We start from the raw sequence: 22,304 nt of genomic DNA on the forward strand, positions 1-22,304 counted from the left end.
AACATAACTGGAGTTGTGTTTTGTTTCATTCACACGTTTGATTCTTAATCCTTAATTATTAGTCTGTCAACATCTCCAAAGCTGAAAATGTTCAGTTCCACCTCTTGATGTCATGATGTCATTCAAGTTAACAGCTAATTTTTTTAATAGATTTTCTTGTGTGTTTTTTCCATTTGAGAGAAGAAACAGCCTAAATATTAGGGGTGTAACGATATCAAAGTCTCACGATACGTTATCGTCACGGTATGAACCTCACGATACGATATTTATTGAAATATCGTGAGATGTAACAATATCCAGATCTCTCAGTACAATATTTTCACGATATACATCTCATGGTACGATATTTATTGCGATATTTTGTGGAGACATTTTCCTCTTAAAATGCCTTGACAAGACTTAATCCAAAGAACTGTTATTTCTTCTTGTAGTCTACACTGAAATGGAGCAAAGGATCATGGTCTATGTAGTTCCCACTGTCTTGTTTAAAAAAATTTTTAGCTGTTGCTGCACCATAACTCGTAATTTAAGCACAGAGACTTGTAATTCGATATAATGTAATGGTCCACGATATTATTGTGGGAATTTCGATGAAAAACATGTATGAATGAAACAATACGCAACTCTTACACGTTTTTGATGAGTAAACAACATTATAACCGATGACAAAATAGAATAATATGGGCCCTTTAACCTGCTATTGACCAGTTATGTTAATGCCAAGCCCTGGGTTATGGTGGACCTTATTTTATTTTATTTTATTTATATTATATTGTCCAAAACAGTTCTACGCTTCACAGTCTGCGGACCCTCTCCGGATCCAAACGTCATCTTCAGCCTGTTGCTCCTCCTCTTCCCCCGCGCTAATGCTGATCCGCTTCAAGTCCTCCATCGGGGACATGAGATCTTCGCTCTCCGTCTCCTCGCTCTCCATGGACAGCGCGGACATCGGCTCTTCCGTTGAGGCCTTCCTGAGCTTCCGGACAGAACTCCTTCGTCCTCGTCGCTCAGAATGTCCGTCTCCTTCATCTCGTCGCGGTCCTCGTACTCGTCCAGGTCGAACTGCTCCTCCACCCAGCGGTCCGTGTCCGACTTGTGGGGCTGGGGGACGCTGTTGCCTCGCTGCAGCCGCTCCGGGGTGGCTTCGGCGGGGTCGGGGGGCGAGGTCAGGTCAGGGTCGCTGTCGAATACGATGTCCGTGTCGATGGTGAAGCGGTTTCGCACCAGCTTTCGCCTGCCCAGGGTACGGGTGGGTGCAGAGGCTAGAGATGGGAAATATTCTGTTAGTTGTTGTCAAAATGTATTTACATTTTCACCAGGGCAGTAGGGCCGGGGGGGGGGTCTGTTGTCCCGGGACCCAGAATTTGACCTTCTTCCTATTAAATTATAATAGAGGGGGGCCCATGTGTGGCTTCTTGCCCTGGACCCTAAAATTTCTGTCGATGGGCCTGGACATTACCAGTAACCTTAAAGAATAAAACATATTGTCGTCATGTCTGCTATTTAGTTACAATCAATGGCACCTATAGATCATTATGTTACGTTTTGGACATTTCAAATCGCAAAATATTAATCTAAAAGGGCTTAAGAGAAACAAGTATGCCAACTTCCAGGTTGTAAAATCATATAGCCCAATGGGAGCTCTGGTAAATGTCATGACAACAAAGTGCTGCTCCAGTCCAGTAAGGCTAATTGGGTCTAATAATTTATTCAAAAGATTCATTTTTCAGTCCAAAATTTAGATTGTTGTTTGTTGTTCACACATCACCATTTGGAGATTTGCTCATTTGCAGTCAGTGTGCTCTGAGGGAGACTCTGTCCGGTACTTTGAGTGGGTAAATGAGGAAGAAACAACTAAAAGAAAAGAGGATTAAAAGCTTAAAACGTCAATTTGGCATAATAGGACTGCTTTAAAGTTAAGACATGCATGTTTTGATGACCGTCAAGTTTGAAAATGCACTATTACATTATAATAGTGTATAGTATAGTTAAAAAAATGTACTAATAAAATGCCTCCGTAACACAAATTCCAATTTTTAAACATCACAAGTGGGCCATGAAGGTCGTATAGCCAGTATTTGATGATAAAACCTTTTGTTTTTGATTGCCATTATGGGTCACACTGTCTCAAACCACATCTGGTCATTTTGAAATTGAGTTTGTGCTAAAATATTACCATTAGTCCTAATTAGAGATGGGCATAAAATAGTCATTCAGAAATACTTAATTTAATCAGAAACATGAATAATTCTTGCACTTAATACTGAGCACAGGTATTTTACATTTTAAAAGGTCTTGATGTCCATAATGACTGATATCTTTTGAAGCCTTTTCTACCTTGGACCACTCCAGGACGAATGAGCGATTACACAGACTAATTTAATACAACCAATTTTATTTGACATACTTTTTATCGTGAATGCATGAAGTCCATTTCACGATGACTAATTGCTGCGTAGATTAAACTAAGCGTGTACCTTTCTGAGCCCTATAAAGGCAACAAGTGTGGAAAAAGGAGCTAAAAGTCTGAAACCTGTAGCTGCGAGCATGAAAGTTGGTTAATAGCGAGATTGTACTTCGAGAAGGCAAAAAGAATAAGTTTAGTGAAAGTAAATGGAGCAGTAACTTGAATGTCTTAGTGAAGTAAAGCCAGCCTTGTGCGCCAGGTGATCGTCAGTGAAGTAGAACAGTGAATGAGGGCACTGGCGCTGTAGGGCGTAGGGAACATGTACCTGCTCTATTTATGACGGGCCTGGCTCCCTTGAGGGCACACAGGCGCTTCCCTCCGAAGGGCACGTACTGCTGGCTCAGGGGCAGGCTCTCAGTCTTCAGCAGCTGTCTCCTGTGCTTCTCCCTCAGGATGGAGTGCACAGACTTCACAAACTCTTTCCTGCTCTCTGGGGAACTGAGGAGAGACAGAGTAAAGGTGGTGTTAAAGGGACCCAATTCAAACCGTGGCCACGTCTCATTTCTCTTTTCACGCTTCTTTCTCCTTGATTCTGCAGGAAATGGGTGAGGAAGTCCCGCCCACAGAGGAGACAAAGCGAGAAGAGAGGATATAAACTCCTCACTGAGACCAATAAAGTTTGATTCTTTTATCTGATGTCTGCTCCTGGAGCCTCCCTCAGGTTTACTCCTTCCTTCCACTTAATGACACATTTGATTCACAGCTAAAAAATGTTTTAAGTTCTGATTTTCTGATAATGTTGAGTATAATGCTTATTTTTTATTTTAATTTCAAATCTACGAACAGTGTTGTCAAAACATATCTATTGAGTATACTGTATTTTTCAGACTATAAGGCACACTTAAAATCCTTTAATTCTCTCAAAAATCGACAGTGTGCCTTATGTATTAATTCTGGTTGTGCTTACTAACCTCGAACCAATTTTACATGGTACACGGTGCTCAAAAATCTGTCAAAATGTTTTAGTACGTCTTTGGTAAACTACAAAGCTGCACCACTTGATGGATTGTCAAAGCATTTTACGGCTACTGTAGTCAGGAGCCTCGCGGAGTAAAGGGTGAAGTATAGTTCTGTGTCGACTCAATGCACACTGCTGCCCACAGAAAGAACACTCATATTCCACTGAGTCATGTCCTTTGGTCAGACAGAAGCTGACCGCATCAGTGCACAAGGAGTGAGCTATTTTTTTATCGCTTATAGTTTATGCAAATTAGCCATGTGGTTTTAAGCTTAATTTCTGTAAAACATAAACAAATGTGCACAAAACTGCATTAAACACATTATTACTCAGTGTATATTTGAGTCCTCTTAAATGACTTAAAACTTAAATGATCCACCCACATTCACATTCATAATACACATTCAAAAAGACAGGGAGGCAACGCCGGGCGAATTACGTCACGATCTGCCAATCAATCGTGGACGCCTTGGCTAAGGGATTAGTCTCAAGTGTTGTCCGTTTGTTTCGCTCAATGCGCCTTATAATCCAGTGCACCTTATGTATAAAAATAGATGAGAGAATGCAACATTATTGCTATTGCGCCTTATAATTCGGTGCGTTTTATAGTCAGAAAAATACAGTACTTTTCTCATATTGTACAGTGCTATTACTTAGTTGTCTGAAAGCAGTAAGCACAGGAAACCAGTTTATGTAATACACTTGACATATTCACTGATTTGATGATTAAAATATATGTATTTCTTATTCACTTTGCACAAGTGGTGGTTTAACAAAGATGATATTGTTGCTGAATGTATTTGGTTCTTTAAAAAACAGCAACATATCACAGAGTATCATGTACAATATTATTGCATGTATTGGTATATTGTGATAATATTGTATCGTGAGCTATGTATCATGTATCGTATTGAATCGTGAGGGACAGTGATTCCCAGCCTTACTCCTCACCTGCAACAGAGCTGAAAGGCCCTCTCCGGACGACCCTCTGACTCTGATTTAGTGTGGACGATCTCACAGACGGCCGAGCCCTCACCATCTGTACAGACACAAAACAGCATTTTTCCATTTCATCAGTCACAGCAAATCCTATATATATGCACACACAAGCAAACACAGCCAAATAAAACACTTCTTGTAGTCCTAAAACGTTCATTTTGTTTTCTTTTGAACATTAACTTCTTGGGTTCTTTTTAAAGACAATACAATAACAGATGTATTTATCTTGTTGACATATTTCGGCTGCTAGCTGCAAGCCATCTTCAGAACTGTCACCGGGGTTTGTGGTGATGTGTCGTATATCAGCTGTTGTTACTTCCTGTGTTGTTGCAGTCTGATAGACCTGTGAGGGCCTGGTGGTGTCTAGAGGAGGGCGTACCAGGCGTGTGAAAGAAGGAACGCTACGGAATAACCTCATTATGGATTGGAAAGGGGGTTGGGTCATTGGATCGGAGAACAACTAGTTCAAACGCTGGATCAAGGAGGCCATTGGAATCATGGAACCCCGCACGGACACAATCAACCGTGATGACAGAGCGTTCCTCCTTTCACACACCTGGGACCACCTCCTCCACAGGCCACTGGGCGACAGGATACGTAGTCAGCCTGAGAAACCTGTCAGGTCCATCAGAAGTAACAACACCCAATATACGACACAGTGACAGTTCTGAAGATGACTTGCAGCTGGAACATCTCACCAAAGTAAATATATCTCCTACTTTATTGTCTTTATAAAGAACCCAAGAAGTTATTGTACTTGTAGTATTCCAGTACCTGCATTCGCCAAGGAGCGCACTTGAAGAGAGTTGGTGGGAATCATGTGGCGGTAGCGGAAGGGGTCCTTGTCCTCGGAAGACATGGACACTCTGTGCGTGCCTCCCTGAATGCACACAAAAAGGTGAATGGAGTTTAAAAACACAGTGGAGCACATCCTATAGTATCAACACAAGATGGAAGAGAAGAACTCAGTCTAAATATGCAGGGTTTATGCGTTAAACATGCTCGAATGAAAAAAAAACAAAACACAACTCCAGGTCTGTTTGTGATGAGGAAACAACCTGATAACATAGATCAGAAAATAGAGTATTATGGGTCCTTTAAATAGACTAAATAGAGTAAACTAGAATAACAGGTCTGGTGTACCAATTCTGACTAAATTAGGGCAAAGTTATTCAGAACAGTGACTACATCAATGTGAAACTTACCATTTTCTTTTTCTGTTTGGACCCATCCTTGCAGACAAAGACCACTGCCGTCTTGAACACTGGATGGAAATGATAAAAGGGTAACTAATAATAATCTCTCTACAGTGATTTTTCATATGAACATTTGTCACAGTGAAGGAGAACAGGACGACACTGGACAAACTGCTCTCCATCATGGACACTCCTGCTCACCCACTGCAACAGACTATAGAGGGACAGAGGAGATAATACTCCCTACAACTATACAACAACTCACCCTTATGTAACGGATAATACTCCCTACAACTGTACAACAACTCACCCTTATGTAACAGATAATACTCCCTACAACAACTCACCCTTATGTAACAGATAATACTCCCTACAACTGTACAACAACTCACCCTTATGTAACAGATAATACTCCCTACAACAACTCACCCTTATGTAACAGATAATACTCCCTACAACTACAACAACTCACCTTATGTAACAGATAATACTCCTACAACAACTCACCCTTTATGTAACAGATAATACTCCCTACAACTGTACAACAACTCACCCTTATGTAACAGATAATACTCCCTACAACTGTACAACAACTCACCCTTATGTAACAGATAATACTCCCTACAACAACTCACCCTTATGTAACAGATAATACTCCCTACAACTGTACAACAACTCACCCTTATGTAACAGATAATACTCCCTACAACTGTACAACAACTCACCCTTATGTAACAGATAATACTCCCTACAACAACTGTACAACAACTCACCTTATGTAACAGATAATACTCCCTACAACTGTACAACAACTCACCCCTTATGTAACAGATAATACTCCCTACAACTGTACAACAACTCACCCTTTATGTAACAGATAATACTCCCTACAACTGTACAACAACTCACCCTTATGTAACAGATAATACTCCCTACAACTGTACAACAACTTACCCTTATGTAACAGATAATACTCCCTACAACTGTACAACTCACCCTTATGTAACAGATAATACTCCCTACAACTGTACAACAACTCACCCTTATGTAACAGATAATACTCCCTACAACTGTACAACAACTCACCCTTATGTAACAGATAATACTCCCTACAACTGTACAACAACTCACCCTTATGAAACAGATAATACTCCCTACAACTGTACAACAACTCACCCTTATGAAACAGACAATGCTATGTCCTGTCAATTTGCACTGTTCTCTATTTGACCTCTTGTATATTGTTGAGATATTTTTATTATTTATTTCCATGTTCTTTTATTTTTACTTGTACATATATTTTTTTCTCTTTGTCATTATAATATATTATGATGTATGAGCGACTGCATCCAAATAATTTCCCTTGTGGATCATGAAAGTTTGTTTAAGTCTAAGTGGAGAGTTCTTATGTACCGAATGTAGCCATCTGTGGTTCTTTTTTCCACTTTCCCAACGAGGCTGGAGGGTTGAGCCATGTGACTGTAGTGTGCAGTAAGAGATCTCCCATGGACAGATCTGCGACCTAAAAAACAACAAAACATAGTCAATGTAGAGTAAAATAAATAAATTAATGCAAATTTACTGCTAAAAATAAAATAATATAAATGGATTTCATATAAATGCTTACCTCTTTCTTCTCCCCGATCTGCTCTGTGATGAGTTGATCGAAGACGGCCCCAAACTCCTCGTGGATCTTCTGCATTTCGTTGATATGGCTGGCCACTTTGTTCATTCGCTTTCATAGCAACTGCAAAGAAATAGAGCACCACATGATCAGGCTTCTGAAGTGGGTTTTGTCCTCCAAGGAATGATAGTAAAATATGTTAAATCGCTATTTCCTCATTTATGTTATAATGTTTCCTCATCACAAACAGACCTGGAGTTGTGTTTTGTTTCATTCACACGTTTAACACACAAAGCCTGCATATTTAGGCTGTATTCTTCTCTCAAACAGAAAACTTTGTTCCAACTTGTGATGTCATGTGGTAATACAGGAAGTGCTCCACTCTATACACCTTCACTACAATCATTTGGATAATTTCAGCTCTGGAATTGCCGATCTCTGCTGAACTAAAGATAAAAGGTAGCTGTGAACTTGAAAACTACTACTTCGTGACATCACAATTTGGAACAGAGCATTTTGAGCTTTAGAGATGTAGACAGACTAATAATGCAGGATTACTCAAAGATGTGTGAATGAAACAAAAAAAAAAAACTCCAGAAATGTTTTTGCGGAGGTAACAACATTGTAACTACAGGTGTGCAAAAATACAGAAATATCGGTATATAGTATCGTTTAAAGTGATGATACAGTATCGATATCGTGGGCTGTTGTATCGCTATATCGCTGAGACAATTTTTTGGTGTATTTTACTAAATTATTTGTTACAGCGCTACAGTTTTATTGCTTGTTTAGAGGAAGGAAACTCAAAACATTTGACATTTTCACTGTTTTGATGATTAAAATGGGCTTTTTTCATATTAACTTTGCACAAGAAGTGGTTTAACAAAGACTTTTAATATAAGAGCCATGATTGCCTTTATGTTTTATTGAACCGTATCAAATCGTTTTGAAATATATCGAATCGAAAGTGCACTGTATCAAGGTATGTTTCATATCGTGGCCTATGTATCGTATCGACAACTTCTTAATGACACCCAGCCCTAATTGTAACATGGCTTGAAGCGTCAATTTTGTCAAATATAGGACCAAAACAGCTTCAACTACTGTACATCATAATACAAGACATTTAAAACCCACATTCTGCCCATATTAGACCATAAGACATTTACCATCCAGGTGGTAGTGCTCCTCACTGTCCGGGTCTGTGAGGGAGTAGAGTTCTTTGAGCAGGAGGGGGTACTTGAGCACCCTCTGAATGGGCTTGATCAGGTACGACTCCAGGGTGGACGAGTGCTGCTGTTTGGGGTTCCTCTCGTCGAGAAAGGCCTTGAAGTCTGGGTCTGATTTGGCTGCACAGAGGAGGCATATAAGCATTATAACTCATCACACATATGTAGATCCTATCCTCACTATGTCATTTATAAATCACTTTGTACAATAACTTTAAAGATGCACAGGTCCGTTACCTGCTTGTTTATATGGATATGTCATTGCTCTGCCTCAAATGTTCCACAATATGTTCAATTAAACAGCTCTACCTTAACATTTATTCAATTGCAGGTGGTTTTATAGCTCAAAAATACCAAGAAAAACAGACATTCAGACTGTGAGTGGTGTTATTTTCCACAGATCTGACCCGTAACATTGTCTAGTTTGGTCTCCATGAAGATAAACATGTTTAAAATCATACTGTGAAACATTCTAGACAAAGCAATAACATCTCCACAAATAAAAGCATTTGACCTCCACCAGAAGTTACACAATGAAGCTTTAAGAACTATAGAGTTGGTGTTGAGCAAATAAGACAAATTGTATCATATGAAGTACAATTTTCAACATCGTAAAGATGTCATGTAGAGCTCCCCGATATGGCAGTAAAAAATTAATCCACATATAGTGACACATCAGTTTTCCCCAAACACACCTCCAATTAGTCAGCTACTGCGTGAGTGACAAGGGGATTTAACCAGTTACAGTGAAGTGTGATCTTACAGAGGCAGATGACTTTAGTTAACTCTTCAAGGCGAGATAAAGCTTAAAGTTTAAACTAAGTGTAATAAAAGTCTAGGGTAATATCAGTCAAGGGTACAGAAATCTGGAACAACATCCCAGAGACTCTACCACCTCCAGTACATTTAAAACCAATCTGAAATGATGATTTAAGAGAAACCAGATCTGTGACCACTAATATTATGCTTCTATGTAAATGTCACTGTTGTATGTCATGATTGTGTCTTACTGTGCCATTTCTATCATGTTTGTCCTATGAATTGTCACTGACAGATCATGAAAATGCACCGTCCCTTTTAAATAAATAAACCTAAAAATACAAATAAATAAAAATAAAAAACGAAAATTGGAAGAGGGCTCCAAGAAAATTATGCTTTATTTTTTTTTCTCATATCACTCACCCCCAGTATTATGTCTAATACCTCTGAATCATGATTAACAGAAATGAGTGTAGTCTATTTGTTCACAATTTGAACTGTAAAAAATGAAAACCTGGAAGCCCTAGATCCAGTCCAATCCAATTTATTTATATACCACATTTCATAAAAACTGTTGCCAAAGTGCTCCACAAAACAAATAAAACATATCCAATAGAAATAAAATAAAGCTCTACTTAACTCCACTAATCCTTGTTAAGCTCGTAAAAGCAAATAAGAGCAAGAATACCAATAAATAATAAACATTCCACACGTAGTTGGCATACATTTCTTAATATTTTTTTAATCACAGTCCTAAACAAGTTCTAAAACAAAAACATGACACACTGGTTTAGCAGCCACAGCCAAAACAAACTACTTAAAACCATGAAATCCTGCAGAAACCAAACGGAGCACTCCTCAGGCGACTCTCAAGTGACACGCAAAGCTGCACATTTACGGAGCACTTAGAGCTGTGGCAGATGCTTCACAGATAAGCCCATGTCTTACTTTGACCCAGGAGCAGAATCAGAGAGGAGAGGAGACGTTACGTTCACTCACCCTTAGCCAGGACCTTGGGGACTTTGGTGTGGCTGGCACAGAAGGCGCTGTAGATCTTAAAACGGTCTGCGTAGTAGAGGAATGAGCCGCCCAGCGAGAAGAGAATTTTCTGTAACAACAAATAAATACAAGTTATGTAATGGTTTAAGAAGATAAAAAGTTTTGAAGTTCAGTCAGAGGTCAAATATGTACATTTAAAATTATAAAATGCAGAAAAATTTTGACTATTGACTCTACTGAAGTCTATCTATTGAATCTTAATAAAGGATAGGCATAATTTATGGAGTATTTATGAAGTACTGGGAACAGGTAAGAGGACAAATTTCAGTTTGTCATGCAGATTTTTAAGTATATTGTGAATCTATATTGCAGGTCTCTATATCTATTATTTAGTTGTAATGCAGTACAGTACTTATGTTCAGATACCAAAGAAAAAAGTACTTAAGTAAATTTTACAGCAGATACTTTTTACTTTTACTTCACTACATTTTAGAACATTAGAACAAAATCACTACATGTCATCCTGAAACTGTTGCAAATGGCAATCTGTCGCAAATCTATGCAAGATACTCAAAAGATTTTTACTTTAAGGCTACGTTTATATGATGACGGTCTGAACAGAAGACGTAAAAGTGGTGCCGCGACTTCACTTTTTATTCCATGTTTAGACGAGCATTTCTGGGAGGAAATCTGCGTGCATACGGTGACACAAAAGTGTGTGGAATTTGATTGGGTATGCATGCCAGGCGGCTCGGTGGTGATGTGAGGTGGTGATGTATGTGACAAACGCATACGAGACGTGAGCAGATCTGACCAGAATTTTGCGTCTTGGGCAGTGTACACGGAAACGCTACGACGGAGCGTATTCAGCTTTTCCTCTCTGGAGGGTGGTTTCAGATTTTTGTGTTTTTAAGCCCCCAAAATGCTGTCACCAGTCTAAACAAAAGGCACTTCCGATAAAATATTTTGTCGTTTTTACCCCCAAGCGTTCTCGTGTAAACAGGCCCTAAGAGTAAAAACTAAAATAGGTACTTCAATACTTGGATTTTGTCATGTGATGCTTTTACTTGAGTAACTTTTAGTCTCTGTATCTGTACTTTTACCTAAAGGTGTGCTATGTAACTCTTTGGTTATGGGTCCGTCACCTGCTTGTTTCTATGGATACTGTATGTCATTGCATTGTCTGGAATGTTCTACAGTATGACATTAAACAGCTCTACTTTACATTTATTTAATTACAGATGGTTTTAGAGCTCAAACACTTAGAAAAACAGACATTCTGACTGTGAGCGGGGTCGCCTCTCCACAGATCTGACCTGTAACTTGTCTGGTTTGGTCTCCATGAAGATAGAAAGCTTTAATGCCATACTGGGAAACTTTCCAGACAAAGGAATAGCAAAGTATTTGACAGACAGAATGCATCTGTAATAAAACTGAGTACTCCAGATCTTACGCCAGGATTGTTGTCCAGAGAATGCGACTGGAGTTTTATTCTCTTACACACGTTTTATTCAGGACAATTGGAAAAACACAATAAAAGTAGAAATGTCAGCAGCAATATTGACTTGTCTCTTGGCATATAACTCTTAACATTTCCTCTGTACAATGTGATTTCTCTGTAAAACTCTTATGTAACGCGCTTCTGTTCATTCATCTTTTCATCTCTGACAATTATTCTTTGTCACACCTGCACAATTCATTTTAGCCACCAAACATAATGCCATCGAAAATGTCAAGTGTTCCATAGGTTACAATCAAGGTATGGAAATGTCAAGTAGACTGGCATTTCACAAATAAACAGATTAAAGATGTAGGATTAACATACAGTATGAGGTTAATGTTCCACTGTACGGCATTAAGCATTACTCCCTTCGTCAGACAGGCAGGAGGCAAATTACTGGTCAAACAATCCATGTTATTCAAGATATCGGAGCAATAAGATGTCATTTAATTAAATAGATGTAATTAGATAGATGTTTAATGCCATACCATGGAACATTCCAGGTAATAACGTCTCCATGGAGGATCCCCATTCAAAAAAGTAACCCAGTGCATCTTTAAAAGGCCTGTACATAAGCATTTTTATTGTATAAGCAGTTCAAGTTCGCTGTGTCGACTTATACAGCATTTTATTGTCCGATAATCAGGAGGTGTGTGTTGGCATGCTAGTTGTATATGTTACCGTTACCGCAAAACTTTGAAGAATTATGAAAAGTGCTTTTATACTTATTGTAGTGAGTAATCAGAATAAAAGGTGAGTGAAGAATAACTTTGGACCACTGCAAACCAAAATCAACTAGTCTTGTTTTTCACATTTTTGTACATCTCAACTTCTTTTTTTGCATAACCTTGGCTATATTGTACCAAATAGCACCAAAATTGGCCAGTTTGTGCATTTTGTGGTGTATTTTTAATCTTCTATGTTTTTTGTTTTGTTTTAAGATCACATTAATTAAATTGTCTATAATCAAAATACTCACACCCATGGTCCTTAGGTACATTTTTTTCCCATTGACTTCCATTCAAATTCTTTTTATATTCTCATAACTTTACCAGAATATTTTTACTTTTTAATTTATTTTTCATTCTTTGGTGTTGAAAACCCTTCATAATTTTTTGTTTTACTGTCTTTTGAATTTTTAGAAATTTTTCTTTTTCTGTGTATCCTCCATTATAAGGTTATATTAATGGAAAGACATTTATACATATTAGTCGACACAGTAGGACAGAGACGTAGATATTTGAGGTTAAAATTATATAGATGTGTTCTAGAGGAGCTCCCAGCCTCTGATTATCCACACAAATAAATTAAAATGATTAGACAAGATACAAAAAATATATATATATCAAATTTTAGATTTTTTTCATGCACATAATTTGAGACTTTCGCCTACAAAACTGACATTTAAGGGGCTAAAATTTCCAAAAAATTATATATTATTTGGTATGTATGATTAGGGCAGAAGTAAATAAAGACAAAAAATACATACTGCATGAAAATAATATGGTATTATTTTCTGGTGTACATTTTTGTCATGAAAGACCACAGGTGTGACGGTAAAAATCAGATGCAGCTCCTTTAAAGGTCCTGTATGTACCACCTTGTGATGTCACTTAGCGTCATTGTTCAAGTTAACAGCTACTTTTTACCTTTTTCGAGTAGAGACAGGCAATTTCAGGGCTAAAAGTATCCAAATCTCCAACTCCAGGTTTGTTTGTGATGAGGTAAAAAGCGTAATAAGTGCCCTTTAAGTAACTTTCGGGACACATAACATTTTCTACCACTTAAACATACCAATACAGATCTCAAAACTCCCTAAAAAGTTCGAGAAGACTTTGCGACCTTTCGGAACTTTTTGACAATCCGGTAATTACTGCCAGCTAACCTCCCTGACTGTCACAACATGTCACTGCAGCACACACAAGCTCCAAATGAAAGCCCACTGTGCAGTTTGGCCCTGACTCATGACTCCAGAGATTAGCCTGGGCTGACTGCACTTTTATTCTGCCCCTTCCATATTTTAAGTCTATCTGTACGTGGGAAAGCAGTCATTAGACATTCAGAACAGTATCCAAACTTGGTGGAAGAGTAGTGAGACATGGCAATGGATTTTTGTCAGCCATTAATTCCACAAAGATGACAGTCCTGCCATTTTGAGGACATTTTAGGACAAGAGGTTGGTATATTTTGGCAACATTCATAAATATGTGCAGACATTATGGAACTTTTCTAGTTGGGGGGTCTGGTCCACCACATTTTCTTCATGGAGATGTTATTGCTTTGCCTGGAATGTTCCACAGTACTACTTTAAACTTGACCATCTTGCGCAAGGGTGTACAGTTAATCATCTTTTGATCATTTTTTCCAGCAGCTCTAATTTTGAAATTAAATTTTTAAATTTAAATAAATAAATAATAATAATTTTAAATAACTAAATAAAATAAAAAAGGTTAATAGTCACATTTTTATACAACGCTTTTTCACCTTTAAGCCACTGTTTCCCAAAGACTGGGTCGCAAGAAAATTTTTTTGGGGTTGCCCCTGCTCTTCACTTTTTAACCAATTTTCTGTGTGCAACAATGATTACTGTTTTTCCTTGTTTTAAACTTGAGTAATACTAATTGTTCAGAGAGACACGATCACTCAGTCAACAATAAAATATCCCCATTAATGTTCAATAATGATCAAATCCACCTTTATTTTGTGATTTATGAATAATGTTTATTGACTTGGGTCGCGAAGATTTGTGATGTTTAAAATATGGGCCCCCAGAAAAGGTTTAAGGCACTCAGAGTTCTTTACATCAAAGAACCACTCACACATTCACACACCAGTGACACTAGGAGAGAGGTGGGTTAAGTGTCTTGCCCAAGGACACAACAGCAGCATTCATCTGTGTGAGGTGGAATCGCATCGCCAACCTGTGGGTCAGTGGATCTGACTGCTCAACCAGTGATGTTTTATGTAGAGATCAGGATACAAACCGCCAACCTTCTGATCACTACAACTGTCGCCTGAAAAAAAATGTAAATAAAAGCCAGACAACCCCATACCACTCACCTTAAACTGCTCGACCCTCTCCAGCTTCTCCAGATCTGGCACCAGCCTGGTCCCGTCTTCCAGCGTTTTCAGAAACTCCACTTGGAACTCCACCATCTCGGGCAGATTCCCAAACAGCACGTCCAGCTGGAAAGAGACAACCGCAGTGGCATTTCATTATCACTCCAACAGGTGTCAACAGTTTTTTTTCCTTTTTTTTTCTCATTTTGTTTTTCCGATACAACTGTCAAGTGTTACGCAACCTTCAAATTTTAAAAAAACCAAGGCAAAACATGACTGTCAAAATCTGTGTTTTCTACTCATCACCTGCTCCCGTCCTACAGCACTACCACACAATTGTTATGTAAGCCACTTTATTCTTTCAACAGCCCTGGCATTTCGAATAACAGAACCATCTCTCCTCAAGGCTTGCTGTGCAGTCTAGATACATAGAATAAGGCTTTATGTAAGGAAAAAATGATGTTTCTATAGCATTACAATAGATTTGATTTATGATTTATGTTTTAATAATAGGATTCTGTTCAAAGATCAAATTTTAAACAAAAGAACTGACAAAGACTGAAATACTAGTGTGTACTTGTGCTTCTACTAGTGTTCACGATACTAAAATTTCAAACTCAATACTAAGGCACAGACTTAAAGGTTGTATAGAGGATTTTTTAAAGGAAGAGAAATACAGCAACAGTTCTTTTTCAAATGTTGTGCATCCGTGACACCACCTTCCTCCTCCACAGCTCCTCAGTAGAAACATCTCCTCCCGCCTCTTTACTCTAGAAATCACGTTTGTTTACAGCCGGTGCACGTTCAGAATCACTGTTGAAGTGACCTGCCTAGCAATAATTTAGCGACCGACACGTTAGTTTTTAGACCCTTTGTCTGCTTCATTCGCGCCATCGCTGGACGAGATCTCCAAGAATCACCTCAGTTTGGTTTTGCTCCTTATCTCCTCCTCTTCTTTCAGCGACCTCAAAAACTGACTTTCTCTTGCGGCGAACCGGTCGTGGATTCTCGTCCGACATCGCAACAAACTTTGTGCGAACTGGGAGGAAGCTACAGTTTAAAAAAGCCTCTAAGAACCGCTGCATAAACCACGTAATCCCCCGAGAGTCAGTTACACTAGGGAGTTTGATTGACAACCTAACAGCCAATAGAAAATGAGGGAGCCTCGTTTTCTATTGGCTGATGTTTCTCTGGCCTCAACACGTCCACAGTTGATAGATTTTCATTCTTTTTTTTTTTTGTTCATCATAATTACAAGGCTGCTGCGTCTCTGTAATGATATTTTAAACTTTCATTGACAATTTGAAACAAAAAAAAAATCCTCCATACAACCTTTAATGCCGATTCTGATACCACAATGATTAAAAAAACAGACACATTTAGACAGTAGAATGTAATTTGCAACATTAAATAGTAGTACTTTCTTCTATATTCCCTTGTTAGGACTGTGCAATTGATCGAATTTTGATCGCGAATCTTCAAACTCATAATCGTCTTGAAACGATTTAGGGTGCTCTCACACTAGGACTTCAGAGCTGTGCCCAAGTAAGGAAGTGTGGGATGGTTGTTCAATGTGAGTGCGCCCTAAAGCTTAACAAAAGTTTATTTTGGGCTCTTTTTTATATAAATAAGTATTTTTATTAAATGTTTTAAATATAGAGATTGCAGAACAGCTGAATATATAGTTTATTTTGGATACATTTATGTTTTTCTATGCTTTATTTCATGTTCAAAGAATATTTTATTCATTTTATGTTTCATACATCGCAAAACTGCTCTAAGGTTCATATTTGTAGCCTATATTTATTTCCAATTTGAAAGTTTTGCGTAAATTATCAATAACAAAGTGTTTTTTTGAGAGATAAATTCTGAATAAATGTATTTTGTAACTAAAAAATAATCGTTTGAATAACTGTGATTTCAATATTGACCAAAATAATTGTGATAATGATTTTTTTTTTTCCCCTATAATCGAGCAGCTCTATCCCATGTGGTCTTATATCTGTGCAGTCCTTCAGTGGTCCATGGGCATACTAGTCTATGTGCTCTTATACTTACTAACTACTAATAACGATAATTACTAATAACTACTAATAATTAAAGTTATTCAGGAAAGGTCCGGTGAATATGATTTTTAATATCGATACTTGCTCAAATAAGTATCTGTACTGATTAGTAGTTACTTTTTTGTACAGATCTAAACTACACGGGTTAGCAGTTTTGTGGTTCTAAAAACTACAGTTGTTGCGATTTGCCTATTCAAACAAAAAGCAATTTCGATTGGATTGCGATTGCTCTTGCTGTCCTTGTATTTTTGCACGTACCTCATCTTGTGTTAGAAAGCTTTCCTTCTGCAGTGGGGTCAGGTACCTCCCTATGAGACAGTTGAGATCCTGAGGACAAACAAAGCAGAGGATAATACAGTTAGTTCAGCGCTGCGTAGGAGAGGGAACAGGATAAAGCTAAATAAACACAAGAGTTTACACAAGAGCTATGAATGAAGTCAACGTACTGATGGGAGTGGGAGGTTTGAAAGTCACTGTGTTATCTATAAAGAAGCCTGGATTTGAAATGAAAATTGTATGATGTAAATAATAGTAAAACAAACAAACAAAACAAAAATTAATAATGCACTACTTATACCGATTAGTGTCATGGTGTAAAATTTTGATGCACAACACCAATTTCAATTTGCTTAAAAGTATTTAGATTAAAGAGGAAACAATATAGACCACGATCCTTTGCTTCATTTCATTTCTTTCGATGACGACAGGAATTTTCAAAGAGAAAAGGATCATATTCACAATTCTGTTAGCTTCTCAAAAATATCGGAATAAAAATAGTACCGTGAGATTTGGATATCGTTACATTCCCATGATTGGTTGTCCAATAGTTGTACTTTGTTGCATATTGAATATCGACCTTAAATCTCCTTAAATCTGGGGTGATATTTGGTTTGGGCTCACCAGTTGCTACATAAAGCTTTGTTTGAACACTTTAGTCCGACGATGGCATTCACAAAATGAGATTATACTGCTCCATTATGGGTTGGCAGTAAAAACAGGGCTGTGGGCATCTAAAAAAGAATTTCTATTGGAGTTATTTTTCCTTTTTATTGTTTAATTATGCAGTGCAGTAAAAAGTAGAGACAATATTTATGCTAGTAGTAATTTCAAATCATGTTTTTGGGGAGAATGGTCCAAATGAAACAGTCTGATCTCGCAACATTAGGATTCGTTCTCTCGACGGTAGGCGATGTATGGTCTACAATCAGCTCTTTGCTTGATTTGCTGATTGGCCGGTGTGCGGTCTACAACTTCCGAGATTTTTGTAAACCGTCTAGTGTATTCTGATTCCTGACCAAGTTGCTGGAGAGAAATTTAATTGAACGGAGGCACTAGGTTGCTCCAGCCTGGCTAAAGAATTAGTTCACATGTTTTAGAAATAAACTGTCTTTAGTTGATGGTAAAACATCCTTAGAAGATTTCAGACTAAACCAAATCAAAATTGTGATAAAAAGATTGTACTGTGACATTTTTAGAACAGAATAGAACTCCTGCATTTTTGCCTTATGCCCTGACGAAGATCTAGCCTGATTCATCAGCCGATTTCACTTAGTGGAAACTGTCTGACCATCTGAGCATTAGGATTCATTCGCTCGACAGTAGGCGGGTACCTTTTTTTATTTAACCAATCGCTGCTATTTGGTCGTGATGTATGTAATACGCCGCTAACGGGGCTAACTGGTATATTAAGCTTTTCCCAAATCCTGTAGGAAGAAGGGCAATAACGTCTTTCCCCTTGATCAAATTCACCAAACATTCTCTTTGTTCCGGCTTTAAATCCTCGATCTCGGGAATCGTTGCCAACACAGAATGTATGGCTCTTCGCTGTTTGACTGGTGCCTGAACTCGCACTTTCGGGGTTCCTGACCTAGTGGCTGGAGAGAAATGAAATTGAGTGGAGGCACTAGATGGCGCCAGCCTGGCTAACAAAGATCTTTTAATATATTCAGTCGCTGTGCCTTGGTTTTGTACCATGTCCACTTTTACATTTTCCAGTAAGGCCTACATTCTGTTGAGAAAATTAATCTTCGTAGAGCACCTGTACTGCTATTTTTTAACTTTCTTTATGACCCAGTGAAGCGCTCTACCTTTTCTCTTCATCCTTTGCGTTTAACTTTAGTATTTTTGCATGAGTTGATAATGTAATAATCTTGATTTAACCTTATTCGAACTGTATACATCACTAGAACACAGGCCATTACTATCACGGACAAGACATCCTGACACAAGATAATAAAATAAAGATGTCTCCTAACTTGAACAGTAATTGCCTTTTGCTTCTTGTTCTTCTTGTTAGCACAGTAATCGAGTTATAAATCTTGAATCGTACCAGTGATCTATTTAGTACATTCCAATCTATGGTGCGTCAAATTGAGATAAATAGCAGCAGTGCACAAAACAAATCAAAGCAGCGCATTAAGGAGACACAATGGCACGATGTATTCCAGCCTGTCCATCATTTTAAAACAGGATTAAGGGCCCAGTCCGATGAGCCACAACATTATCCCACCCGTACCTGCTGTAACCTCGTTAGGGTGCGCTCCTTTTCTACACGAGATGAGGCATTATCCAGGCGAGGGTACAGCTGCGTCCCCCCCGTCCACCCGCTCCCCTGGGACAGATCAGATCACTCACGGGGGTAACATGTGTAGGATTCATACAAGTAAAGCTGGCAGCCATGGCGCTTTTATACACTGTACGTACAGTGGTATGATCTGTATGTTGTATAAATGGATTCCAGATGGTTTTGTAATGATTCAGTGTTGTTTTGGCAAGAGTAATTATTGGTTTTATGCGTTTTAATATTATGATGTGGTCTTCTACCATTTGTGATATACAGGAGATCCAGGAGCATTTAAAGACTACTGAGGAATTGACTGATATAGACAGAGAAACATAAAGAGAGAGACAGACAGAAAGAGAGAGACAGAGACAAAAAAAGAGAGGCAGAGAGAAAGAGAGAGAGAGAGAGAAACAAGAGACAGACAGACAGAGAGAGAGAGAGACAAAAAGGAGAGGGACAGAGAGAAACAAAAAGAGACAGAAAGAGAGCGAGACAAAGAGATAAAAAGAGATGGACAGAAAGAGAGAAAGAGAGAGAAACAGAGCCAGTAACAAAAAGAGACGGAAAGAGAGACAGACACAGAAATAGAGGAAGAGAGAGAGACAGAGATAGATAGTTTCATAGATAATACTTTATTATCCTGAAGGAAATAATTTTTTCAGGCAGGAACAACACAGAATATTGAAATATGCTCAAATATCTAGTTTCAATACTAGTTTTATTATCCATTAGTATCTGCTTTTTTTTGGTTTGTTTTTTTTGGTGATCCTAAAATGGCCTAATCTGATTACAAGTGGATTTCCAGGGGAATTTAGACTAGGGGAGTTGTTATTGTATTTTTTCTAAATAAGACCAGCACAACTGCAAAATGATTTACAACATTTCTTAATGTAGTGCATATAGTGTACTCAGATTACAATAGGAGAAGCATTCAACTCATAATTTTCCATCGAGATTAAAGATAGAGACAGATTTTAGTATTTTTCCCCAAATTATATGATTAGAATTCAGTACGAACTCCTCCACAGCCCCGTTTTTCTACAAACTGAGCAGTGAAGTCTCATTTTTGCAATATCCTCTTTAGACAAAGTGTTCAAATAAAGCTTAATGCAAGTATTTTTCATGCATTATTAGGCAACCAATTGGGCCAAACTAAATAACAGCCTTATAACGGATTTCAGTCCTAAAGCAGATACGCTAAAAACTCTAATATTGGCCAAGTGATATAACAGTCTGTCTCTAATTTTCGACCAGCAAAGACTCACGCCTCAACAGTTTTTTTCATTTTTTTTTTTTTTGGCCACCGTGTTTAAAAGAAAATAAATGTGTTGTTAACTTAAGAAGCAAATAACTCGTGAGACAGATTTTCTAACTTTCCTAAAAGTGTAAAAATGCTCAAAATAAATGCATGGTCACTTAGTGGCTTTTTTAACTGCATATTTACCGTCAAATATATCAAATCTTAGATACTATACTTGGACACATATCGAGCGTTTATAGCTAAAAAAAAAAACCCAAACAAACAAGGGAACAACATAGACCATGATCCTTTGCTCAGTTTCAGTGACAATTACAGAAGAAATAAATGATAGAAGCACTTTTAAATCTTAATTATTTAGATTATGACAGAACCAAAGTCTAGCCAAGGTATTTTAAAAGGAAAAAGTAGCATTCACAATTTCGTTTTCCTCCACAAAATATCGTAATAAATATCGAACTGTGAGATGCATATCGTGGAAGTATCATATTGAAAGAGTTGGATATCGTTACATCCCTAGTGTATTGCATTAAAAAATTTCTGTCCACTAAATCTAAAGTCTCAGGTCACTAAGTCTCAAATAAATAAATAACTAAATAACTAAATAAATAAATAAGCAAGCAACAAAATTGTAGTACAGTCAAAAAAACTGCGAAAAATATATACAAAAAACCCCCCAAAAAACCTCTTCGCAATATATCGAAACAGCAGCCGACAATAATGATAGAAAAGTACAACGATATTTCAATATTTTTGGTGGAGATAGAGACATTTCCAAGACAACAATCTCGTATTTTAACATTACTCACTTTAACATAGGTGCGCTCCGTCTCCACTAGCTCCCCGATGACTTTACGAAGCTTGTCTGCGTCCGAGAGCTGCCGGGGAGGGGTGGGTGGCGGGTAGGGCGAATCCGGGCTGGGGGAGGACGACAGACACTCGGTGGGGTTCATCTCATGGAGGCTTCGGCAGAACGCGGCCACTTGCTCCGTGCTCTGGAAAACGTAAATTAAAAAAAAATAAAAAATGCTGAAAATTAGCTGGACAAATCAAGCAAAGGCTACGGTAACACGGACGAAACCTTAGAGTGGTGTCGACCGATTCATGACTGGGCAGAGAGTGAGCGTGCAGAGAGGTAGCAGCAGAGGTAGGTGTTAGGAAAAAAAAGTGGTCCGTGCTAATTTGGTCTATTTCCAGGCTGTCATAACAATAGAGCCCCCCCCCTCCGCTCCTGATTTTCACACGTCGGCCCCCTCTAATGGCCCAACCGAGTAATGATTCATCAAATTCACACAAGCGGCAAAACAAACACAGCTGGATACCGTAAGACCACTCACCGAACGGGGCGGAAAAGGTGACGGGAGGAATAAATGTATGAATTAGAGCCTGGGACCAAAATACAGATAAAAAATGATTGGGGTGACATAATGTTGAAGGCTTTAATGAATGAGCACTGAACTAACATATGTCAAAATATTGCACTTAAATATAATTGGTCCAAAGACAAACATTTTTGATTAATGACACTGCACCATTTTACAGTATTGGAATCGAGAAACACAGACTTGGCTCGTTTTAAAAGGTGCACTATGTAACTTTTTGGTCGAGGGGTTTGTCACCTGCTT

General features: G+C 38.2%; 1 protein-coding gene across 1 annotated transcript in view; it reads right to left on the reverse strand.

The window, feature by feature from the left end:
• Positions 1–446: 446 nt before the first annotated feature.
• The window catches only part of LOC110175098 (rho guanine nucleotide exchange factor TIAM1-like), a 136,342-nt gene continuing 114,484 nt past the window's right edge, over positions 447–22,304 (reverse strand). The window contains 14 exon segments of the mRNA XM_020941213.2: positions 447–981; positions 984–1,262; positions 2,733–2,905; positions 4,377–4,464; positions 5,199–5,304; positions 5,630–5,688; positions 7,034–7,142; positions 7,248–7,352; positions 7,354–7,367; positions 8,414–8,593; positions 10,232–10,340; positions 14,793–14,918; positions 17,117–17,185; positions 21,489–21,674. Coding sequence (XP_020796872.2) covers positions 788–981; positions 984–1,262; positions 2,733–2,905; positions 4,377–4,464; positions 5,199–5,304; positions 5,630–5,688; positions 7,034–7,142; positions 7,248–7,352; positions 7,354–7,367; positions 8,414–8,593; positions 10,232–10,340; positions 14,793–14,918; positions 17,117–17,185; positions 21,489–21,674 — 1,797 coding nt within the window. The 3' untranslated portion in view covers positions 447–787.

Source organism: Boleophthalmus pectinirostris, unplaced genomic scaffold (assembly GCF_026225935.1).
Source record: "Boleophthalmus pectinirostris isolate CB_2022bp ecotype Guang Dong unplaced genomic scaffold, ASM2622593v1 HiC_scaffold_9, whole genome shotgun sequence".
Classification (NCBI taxonomy): Eukaryota; Metazoa; Chordata; class Actinopteri; order Gobiiformes; family Gobiidae; genus Boleophthalmus; species Boleophthalmus pectinirostris.